This window comes from Canis lupus, chromosome 1, assembly GCF_048164855.1.
Source record: "Canis lupus baileyi chromosome 1, mCanLup2.hap1, whole genome shotgun sequence".
In the NCBI taxonomy this organism is placed as follows: domain Eukaryota; kingdom Metazoa; phylum Chordata; class Mammalia; order Carnivora; family Canidae; genus Canis; species Canis lupus.
Window position 1 is genome coordinate 21,405,613 of NC_132838.1, and position 10,271 is coordinate 21,415,883.

The 10,271-nt window shown below is 36.4% G+C and overlaps 1 protein-coding gene across 7 annotated transcripts in view; it reads left to right on the forward strand.

Moving 5' to 3' along the window:
• The window catches only part of CCDC68 (coiled-coil domain containing 68), a 51,271-nt gene that overhangs the window by 16,656 nt on the left and 24,344 nt on the right, over positions 1–10,271 (forward strand). For 5 of the 7 annotated variants that reach the window (XR_012028983.1, XM_072822817.1, XM_072822819.1 and 2 more), the window contains exons 3-7: positions 433–563; positions 1,673–1,759; positions 4,847–4,987; positions 6,172–6,297; positions 8,001–8,129. Coding sequence is in view for 6 of the 7 variants with exons in the window: in XM_072822817.1 (XP_072678918.1) it covers positions 447–563; positions 1,673–1,759; positions 4,847–4,987; positions 6,172–6,297; positions 8,001–8,129 (600 nt within the window). In the remaining variant the exon portion in view is untranslated. Of the gene's footprint in view, positions 1–432; positions 572–1,672; positions 1,760–4,846; positions 4,988–6,171; positions 6,298–8,000; positions 8,130–10,271 lie in introns of all 7 variants that reach the window. The other 2 variants (XM_072822820.1, XM_072822821.1) reach the window with 1 other exon arrangement.

The following is a 10,271-nucleotide window of genomic DNA, read 5'->3' on the forward strand; positions in this document are numbered from 1 at the left end:
GTTAAAAAAGAGTATAAAGTGACATATAAGTGATATATATATATATATATAATATATACATATGATTTTGTTATATTGTTTTAGTTCCACAGTCATTTATTAAGTGCTTACAATGTGCTGGAATATAAAGATGAATAAGATGCAATCTGTAGTCTTAAGGTTTTATAGTCCAATATGATGTGGAGTAAAAAGAGACATTTTACATAGTTTCTTCTCAGATAATTTGATTTTTATACTTCTGATCAATGAATGCTTCAGCTGGTGCTGTTTTTATATTAAATTAATTCCTGGATATATCCAGATATCAATAATTAATCACATGTTCTACTATATTTAATTATAGTGCTAATACAGAACTTCTTTCAGTTTATGGACCATATTATCATATCATCAAAGAAGTTAGTTTTGACTAACTGATTTGTGTTTTCCTAGAGCCGGAATTCACAATGACAACAGTAACAGTGACCACAGAGATTCCCCCAAGTGGTAAAATAAAAAATAACTCTGCCCTGTATGAGTCCACATCAGCTCACGTTATTGAAGAAACTGAATATGTGAAAAAGGTATGCAGGTACTGGAAATCGATCATGATCTTTTAAAATGCAACCTAACATGTTTGGGTGGGCTTTGTTTCTCCCTCCATAGAACCTGTGAGGACACATTTGGTAAAGGACAACCCCAGCAGCTGAAATTTCAACACATGTTTGGTAACCTCTCTTGAGGACACAAACCTCTGTTCCCACACATGGCATAAAATTGAATCATGGGCCAGAAGGGTTCAGAACACCTATCAGCACTTAATTTGCCCCACACTCTTCACCACTGCACTTCCTACTGTTTTATATCATTTCTCAGTTGTTTCATGAGTGTTGCTACTGTGCTCCCAACTAGATGTTTATGTTCTCTCTGAGTTACTGTCTCTCCTTACCGCTTCCTTTTCACAGTGCTGGGTTGCTCTCCTCAGTGATCACATGTTGGCATGTGACTTCATTACAAATGTGAAATCTTATGAGAATCCAGTGATAATGGCTGACAAAAGTATATATTCTTATGAACTGTTTCTTAGAACAGATAGAAAAATTTGAACCTGGCTAGTTTATAACTTACTTAGATTAATTCATCTTTGAGTGTCTTACAATTCCATAGGTCACTAAGACATTAGGCTTATATTTCATGCATAAATTTGTATGATCTTCTCTTAGTAATTATTCTGTAGTAATTACTAAATAGTAATTATTCTATAGTAATTGCTAGCTAGTAATTATTCTCTAGTAATTACTAGCTAGTAATTATTTTGTAGTGATTACTAAATAGTAATTGTTTTATAGTAATTACTAAATAGTAAATTAGTACTAAATTGCTACATAGGAAAAATAGAATTAAATAGTATTAAATACTAATTACTAAATAGTAATTATTTTGTAGCATAATATTCATTTAGGTTATATTTTAGGTTTGACTGAGAAAGAATTATAAAGACCAAATGTTCATTTTCTGCAGTCTAAACAATATTAGCCTAAATGCAAGTCAGGTTGGTGGCAGTTATTTAAATCTCTGATCAGTGTTTATTATTACTTTCCAGATAAATCAGGTATACTGTAGCTGGTATAAAGAAAAAAGTATTTGACATTAAATGTCTTTGAAAAAAAATTTAAATGTGCTTTTCTTCTAGATCCGAACTACTCTGGAAAAGATCCGAAATCAAATTTTTAAAGATGAAGTAGGACATAACAGTACAAATCACAAACTAGAAACAAAGGTAATAAATTGATCAAAATGTACCACTTTATTCCTTCAGTAAATAAACATAAAACAGTATAAACCCTATTTAAATAACTTTTTATGATAATTATTAAATTATTCTTTGAAGTTTTGAATGATGGATGTTAAATATTTTGTCAGTATCTAAAGATGTTACTGGGCATATGTATGAAATATTTAACCACAGATGTTATTAGCAGGCTCAGATTGGAAGGACTAGACCTTAGTTGAATATTTTAAATAGGGCTTACTTATCTAAAGTATATGTAAAGATGTCAGCCCAGCCAGGATATAGGGCAGCAACATTTCTCAAAGCGTGATGAAGGTACAACCTTTTAGGCTCACCTGGGTCACGCCAATGGACACAGAGTCGAAGTTATTAAGCTGTTAGGCCAAGTGATCAGACAATTGATAAACTTGAATGTACCGTTTCCCCTGTGACTGGCCTTATATTCTTAATGTCAAACAATCTACACTAGCCTTGCCTGGATTGTGCCGGATTAGAGCCCATCTGAAGCCAAGTGCACCTCATCCATACCAACGTTGTCCACTATATAGTGTAGCCATAGAGAATGAAGAAGGCATAAACATTGTTCCCTTTATCATGCTCAGTCTGCCAAACTAACACAACCAGCTCCAAAAATTTTCTTATATTAAGTGCTCAGAAACTAGAAAAAAAGGTTAATGTTTGTGAATGGTGGTAAAGGCCAAAAAAAAAAAAAAATCCATTTTGGTTCTATTGAGTTGTTTATTTCACCTGTAAGTGGAGATTTATAATGGGTACTGTGTGTCTGATTCTGGCTTTGAAGGTAGAGGTTTGGGCTAGAAGATCCAGGCCACAGGGCAGAGATTTTAGAAATAAAGATAGCATTTAAATTTCTGAAATTGGAGGAGATTGCCAAATGTGAGTGTGGATAGAAATGACGGGGGCACCTGAGTGGCTCAGTCAGTTGAGCATCTGACTCTTGGCTTTGGCTCAGGTCCTGATCTCGTGGGTCCTGAGATCGAGCCTTGCCTCTGGCTCCGGGCTCACTCAGGGGAGAATCTGCTTGAGGATTTTTTCCTTCTGCCCCTCTCCTCATGTGCATGGGAGCGCTCTCTCTCTCTCTCTCTCTCTCAAAAATAAATAAATAAATAAATAAATAAATACATACATACATACATCTTTAAAAGAAATTAAATGGCAGGAAATTTGAGCATTTGGTCCTGAGATATCCAACACTTTGGAAGAAGAATCCTCACAGCAGGCTGGAAAAAGACACTAGTGAATTAGAAGGAAAACCGGAAGAGAGAGAGTCACTGAATGGCAAGTGAAAAAGGGTGTCACCACTATGTCTAATGGTGCCTATGGGTCAAGTAAATTGAGAACTGAACATTCACCATTGGATATCACAATGGGAAGGTTGGTGACCTTGATAGGAGTTAGGAATGGAGATGAATTGTGTTGCCAGTGTGTCTGCCTTGGTCATCTCAAACCTCAAGATAGCAAATAATAGCCTCAAAGGACCTGCTCCTTCCCCTGCAATATCTGCACAACGTCCATGTGGGAATTCAGCATACTGATCTAGGGCTTTACTGCTCTCCAAGCCTGGGCGGTATTCACAGCAGCAGTAGCAGTACCAGGGAGCTCTTTAGAAATGTAGCATCTGGAGCTCCACCCCAGACCTTGTGAATCAGAATCTGCATTTTAACTGGATCTATCACCAAGTGACTCATATACACATCAAAGTTCAAGATGCACTAATCCATGACCTTTGTAGCTATCTACTGCTGCCAGCAATCTACCTTCCACAAGACTCCTTCCATGGAGTATTCTTTTACAAATTAAAAACAAAATAACTTATATAGGGAGAGTGAGAGTATATAGTAGGGTATGGAGTAGAATAAACAAAACCATGATGGAATTACAGGTCTTTAAAATTTATATATTTATATATATTATTTATTTCACTATATTCTTTTCTGCTTTTTTATTTCTGTAAACGTAACCTATATTTTGTACTGGAAAGAATATTGCCTTTGTTAAACAAACTTGGGTTCCAATTCTGGTCCTGGTGGTTGTTTTAGGTATAACCTCCTAAAATACTAGAAAACACTTACTAGTATTGCTAGTAAGCTTACTAGTGAAACACTCTCATCTTCAATTTTCTCCTCTGAATAATGGACATAGTGCCTTCTAGTGTTTGCAGCATTCAGACAAAGGGGGCTTTATAAAACATCTAAAAGATTACCTGTCACATAATAGGTGCTTACTAAATAGAAGTCTAAAAGGAAGTTATTATTTTATAATTGTTTCATTTCAGGGTATGTAGAATTGTATATTGCCTTGAAATAATTTGGAAGAGCAGAAAGCATAGGTAGGATAGATACTCAAGAGGCTGTTTCATGTGCTCTCCCACTTACCGTGTTAACTGAGGCTCAGTACCTCACTTTTGGTATCTGTAAAATTGATGTAGTTGAGTTAGATAGTTTCAAATTATCTTTCCACTTCCACATGTCCTTGATTCTAGATAAGATTTATTTTATGCTCTCTAAGTTTATTTTCAGTAGGCAAGAGTTTACATTGAGTCACGCTGGCAATAACATCCAGTTCTGATATCTCTGGAAATTTAATATGGGGTGATTACAGTGAAGCATCACTGAACATTGACTATTATGTACTGTAACTATTAGGTCTGATTATATTCGTTTATAATACAATGTAACCAAAATGCATCTGTGTCTGCAACTTAGATTTTAAAAGGGGGAAAAAATAGGCCTTGTGGATATTATTTATCTCCCAAAAAGGACTTAATGGTATATTTAAAACTATAGGGAATAAAAAAGCATAAAAGATATTCCTCTACCTTTTTTTTTTTTCCTTTTTTTTTTAATAAAAGAACCTAATCAAATTTGAGCAAATATAGAGGCCAGCTGCTTCATCTAGAATTCCCCTTTGATATTTGAAATTCAAAATATTTATTTTATTTGTGCTGACCTGAATGTTTTTTGTATATATATTAGTAGTGAGTGATAATTATTGTTGTCAAAGTTTGTAGAGGAAAAGAATAGTTAGGTTGACGATTTTCATGTTTGTTCATTTCAGCATTGTCAAAACATTCAGAGTGGCTTGGATTTTGAAATGGATCCCTCTTGTCGCAGTTTGGATCTGCTCATGGAAAGGATGAAAGGGAAAGAACAGCAGCTCTTAGAAATGAACAAAGAAAATGAAATATTGAAAATCAAGGTATGGCTATCAGGAGAAATTTCTTTTTTTTTTAAGATTTTAATTTATTTATTATAGGGGGAAGGACAGATGGAGAGGGAGTGAAAAAATCAAGCAGACTCCATACTGAATGTGGGGCTCAATCTCACAACCCTGAGATCATGCATGACCAGAGCTGAAACCAAGGGTCAGATGCTTAACTGACTGAGTCACCCAGGAGGAATTTCTGGTAGTTATTTTAGGTGTAGGAGAAATTTCTGATTTTGTGTTTTTGGGCCTTTGAGCCAATAAGATAGTTTCATGGATGTGTAAAAGCAGACAGGCATCCTTACACATCCACGGATCCACACGTATGCTCACCTTCATAGAGAACCACTTTTCCATTTTATAAATTAAATCTCACTGTTCTATTTTGGAGACTACTTTTACTATTGAAAAGATTTTACAAAAGTTCAACGGATATAAAGTTTCGGTTGTGCGAGATGAATCAGTTCTAGAGATCTGCTGTTTGATACTGTGCCTGTAGTTAATACAGTGTCATACACTTAAAAATGTGTTAAGAAGATCGGTCTCATGTTAAGTATTCCTCCTAAATAGTTTTTTAAAATCTTTCATACTTAATAAATATTAATTAGAACACTTATAGTCAAATGGCTCATTATTTAGTTTAATTAACTTATTATTGGATACTTTATATATTCTGGGTGTTGGGGGGGGTTATTATATTTGCAGTCCTGCAATGAATATTTCTGTAGGTAAATCGTTGTGGCCATTCTTGATTATTTCTTTTGGTTAAATCCTGGACATTTGCCCTTAATACTCACATCTTGTCCCACTGCTGTCTTAGGAAAATACATCTTTTTAGTATCATGGGCATCAACGATAAAATGCAAATAAGTGTATAAGCTGATGAGACACTGTGGAACTCTTTGAAGGGTGCATCCTATAAATGCAGAGCACTGATTGTGGAGCTTTGGTTTGGCCTGGTTGGTACAAATCCTTGTGCATGATAGTTTCCCTAAATAGGATGTTTCTCATTTTACTTTTTCTTCTTACTAGGTAATAGTGCCTTTTCTCCTATTTGCTGTATAGGAGGGTGCAAATGGTACAGTTATGGCCTCTCTGTTTTCAGCCGCCTATCAAACTGTTCTGACTTTAACCCTTTCTACTGTAAATGCCAAAACATACGTGACCTCTTTTTCTAGCTGGAAGCCTCCAGAGAAGCAGGAGCAGCGGCTCTGAGAAACGTGGCCCAGAGATTATTTGAAGTCTACCAAACACAGTCTGAAGAAGTTAGGAAGCAGCATGAGGATGGTAAACGTTTACTGGAGGTACTGGGTTAGCAGCTTGTCTTTTGGAGAATTGACACCCCAGAGAATGTGTATGTGTATTGGTTCACATCTCCCTTTTTGAGGTTTGATGTGAAATAAGCAATGGCCCCATGTCTTTGGCAAGCCTTGGACTGGGCAGGGTGCCCATCTTCTGTCCTGATCTCTCCCCACATCCTGCTTAGCCTGGCACCCAGACATTGTTCAGCTGTGGTGTTGCTGCTCTTGCCCGAGGCCCCGTGGAGCACAGGTGGGAGGAAGCTGGGCCACCCTGTCTAGAAATCAGGGCTGTCCCAGGGACACTGGCCAGTGACTCCTCTCCTGGTTCTGCTTTTGACTAAGTAGATGACCTAGGTAGAGTCATTTTCCCCTCTCTGGAGTTGGATTTCCTTGTCTCTAAAATGAGAGTTGGGCTAGATCAATGGTTTCAAGATGGTTTTGACCCGGTCCTAGAATACATTCTTCAAATTTAAAAAAAGTATCTGTACATTTATATTTTAAAATACACCTTTCATATTTCAATATATAACTCTATAAATTAAAATATTTTAAAAACATAAATATGTATACATGTGTCTATATGTGTGTATACATATGCATAGACATACACATATAAACACATGCATACATTTTTTGGTTTGTTTTTAAATCTGACGTATACATTTTAAGATCAATACACCATTATTTGAAAAATGAATTCTAGGATTGGGAAAAGGAAGAAAGAAATGTGCGTATGTTTGTGTGTGCGAGTGTTTGTATGTATATATTCACCAAAACTCTAAATAGGGAAGCTCATTCATGCTGGGGTGGGGTACGTAGGCCTCTGACAGCTCGGGCCCTGCAGAGATCTCCACGGGATCATAAGGAAATCCACTGTGCAGGTGACACACCTTCATGCTTCTGGATGTGCTGGTGATGGTCGGAAACTCACAGGGTACAGATAAAGAACTGTAGTGAATGAAGTGAGCACCCAAGTGCTCCATGTGAGTGAGTGGTCGGCCTGTAGGGAAGGGAATTCATGTGTTCTGCAAAGGGGCCTCAGCCCCAGCCTGAAGATGCTTGGCAGGAAAGCCCACCTGGTGTTTCCAAAGGAAAGAAACTAGATGCTTTTTTTCTACTGTAAAATCTCATATTTTATTAAATATAAATGCCGATGTGTGCATGCATGTCAGTTAGAAGTCACTTGAGACACTCAAGTGTGGCCTGTAGGCTACCAGATGAAGACTTCACTTCTATGATCTTTAGCACTGTTCCTGCTATAGGCCTGGGGAATAACCCCCAACACAGTGGGGATCATTATTCTGCTTTTATGACACTTTCTGATTAAAAATAAAACATTAAAAAGTGAAACATTTTTTACTTGAGCATCTAAGATTTTAATTCTAATTAAATTTCATTGAGAAAAAGTTAAAAATCTTGCTTTTCTTAAATTAGCATCTGTCTTTCTTATACCAGTCGGGGTAGCATGTTTTATGGTAACAAATGTAAACATTCTAGAAATAATGCTGAAATATTATTAATACTATATTGTTTAGTGCTGTTGCAGCCCATTGAGTTTGTTTTGGAGGAAACACTAAATTCAAAAGAGTAATTTGAATGAAGTGTGAATAATTAAATTTTTTTGGCTACTCAAAATTATAGAGGGCAATACTATCTGTTTAAACTTAATAAAAACAATAGTTTCACCATTGTCTTACTGACCAAAGGTTAACAAACTTGAAAAAGAACAGCAATTGAAACAACATGCTGAAAATCTGAATCAAATTGCTAAAAAGCTTGAAGAAAAACATAATCAAATCACAGAGCTGGAGAACCTTGTGCAGAGGATGGAAAAGGTGAGCCCCTGGGGAATTAGAAGAATTTCTTCCAGACAGGGTTAGGGAGAGAAGGAAAGAAAATAACACTAAAATAAATAAGATATATAAATATATATAATTTATATATAAATGTGAATTTATTTATTTATAAATATAATTTATAAATTTATACAATTAAATGTATTAATATAATATATATATTTTTTAGCAAGAGAGTGTGCATGCTAGAGCAAGCAGGGGGAGGGGAGGGGCAGAGGGAGAAGGAGAGAGAAAATCTCAAGCAGACTCTCCACTGAGCATGGAGCTCAACGTGGGGCTTGGTTTCCGACACTGAGATCATGACCTGAGCCAAAATCAAGAGTAGGATGCCCAACCGACTGAGCCACCCAGGCACCCCTAAAATACATAAAATATTAGTTGAAAGTGAGTACCCTTTTCGACAACTAAGACTTCAGAAAGAACTCAGTAATGTTAGTCCCTCCCCTTACACACTTAACATGGTCTGTACTGTCACTAATTGGCCTTTCTCCAAGTGCTGCAGTCATATCATCCTCTGTCACTTTCTCTCTCTGGTGTATGTATGGCTTAGAAAAGGGAAGCAGGTGAGACTGTGAGTGGAAACAATGGGAACAATCACAAAATCCACCTATTGGTAATCATACAGTGAATCCCTGTAATAGCATTTCTGTGTATTAGAGTCAGTGAAATATCTGTTCTTTGGCCACCCAAGCTCACTTTGGGATTGTGAATACCTCTGGCTACATTGGGACGGATATAATTCACATTAAGGAAAGACCTCCTATAGGAACTGGAACTTCCGTAAGAGATAATTTAGGGAAGAATAGTGACAGAACAAAAATTATTAAAAATTTTATGCAGTATGCCTTTGAGTGGTTGACACTCCAAGCATATACAGATGGTGAGCATATAGATTTAATTATGCATCTATTAGAATTTAGAATACAGAGAAATCAAGGAATACTGGGTTTTTAATAGAAAACAAACGGACAGAAAATTGGGCTCTTTAAAACTGGATGTGGGGTAGATTAAGAATATAGGTTTGCAGGTGTCGCCTGGCTGGTTCAGTCAGTAGAGCATGCAACTCTTCATCTGGGGTTGTGAATTCGAGCCTCATGTGGAATGTAGAGATTACTTTTAAAAGATCTTTAAAAAAATAGGCTTTGACTTCTGGCAAATATTGCCCAATAAATTCTTACATTTATCATAATTCCCTGATTTGCCTCCTTCTCAGCCTTATTCTGTTTTATGTCTGCATGAGTTGGTGCCATTTTAGAAATGTCACTTCAAAAGTATCACATTTCAATATTCAGGTTTCTTGCCAACGGAAATTTGATTAATTTGTTACATATTTCCCAATAATTTAATTTATAACACTGAGTTTGGTTGAATCTGTAATCTCAATGAAGGTCCTATGAGGAAACCACAAAAATTAAATAAGCCCAAATTTAACTGAATCTAGTACTAATATATAGCTACATCTGTGTTGTGTGTTGGGTCACTGAAGATTTTACTGTAGCCAAGAATCACTGGGCTAGAATGTCCTCAAGTACCTGGTTGGCTAGTGTGACAGTTTATAGTTTTAATATTTTGAACAAACTGTAACATTTGGATGAATACTTTGTAGCATTAGAATATTTATCCTATAATAAATAGTTGAGCAAATTAAGCACGAAGAGTGTTTGCATTTAGGAAAGGAAGACAATTCTGGAATTCAAATAGGATTGATTAACCAGCTTTCCTTTAAATTGAGATTTGTGATCACCTCAAACCCAGTAACACTGGGTCAGGTTTAGTAGCCAGCTGTCTCTGAAAATTAACAACAGAACAGTGGAATATAGTTTCTTTTTTCCCAGAAACCCTGTGAAATCTGCACTGGATGTGAGTTCATCTCAGAATTTGAGTTACATACACTTGACTGTTCGTTCAACACTTATTTAAGCACACACCGTGTCCCAAGCAGAGCTAGAGGCTAGGTATCTATTTGTGAATGAACCAGATATAGTCTCTTTGTGGAGATTGCAGGGTAGTATATCTGGGTTCTGTGGGTCTCAAGGAGCTTCCCATATCTCTCTCTTCATTCATTCTCCTCCGGGCCCCTACGGAGGCACACATCCATATTGAAAAGCGATTTTGAGAAAC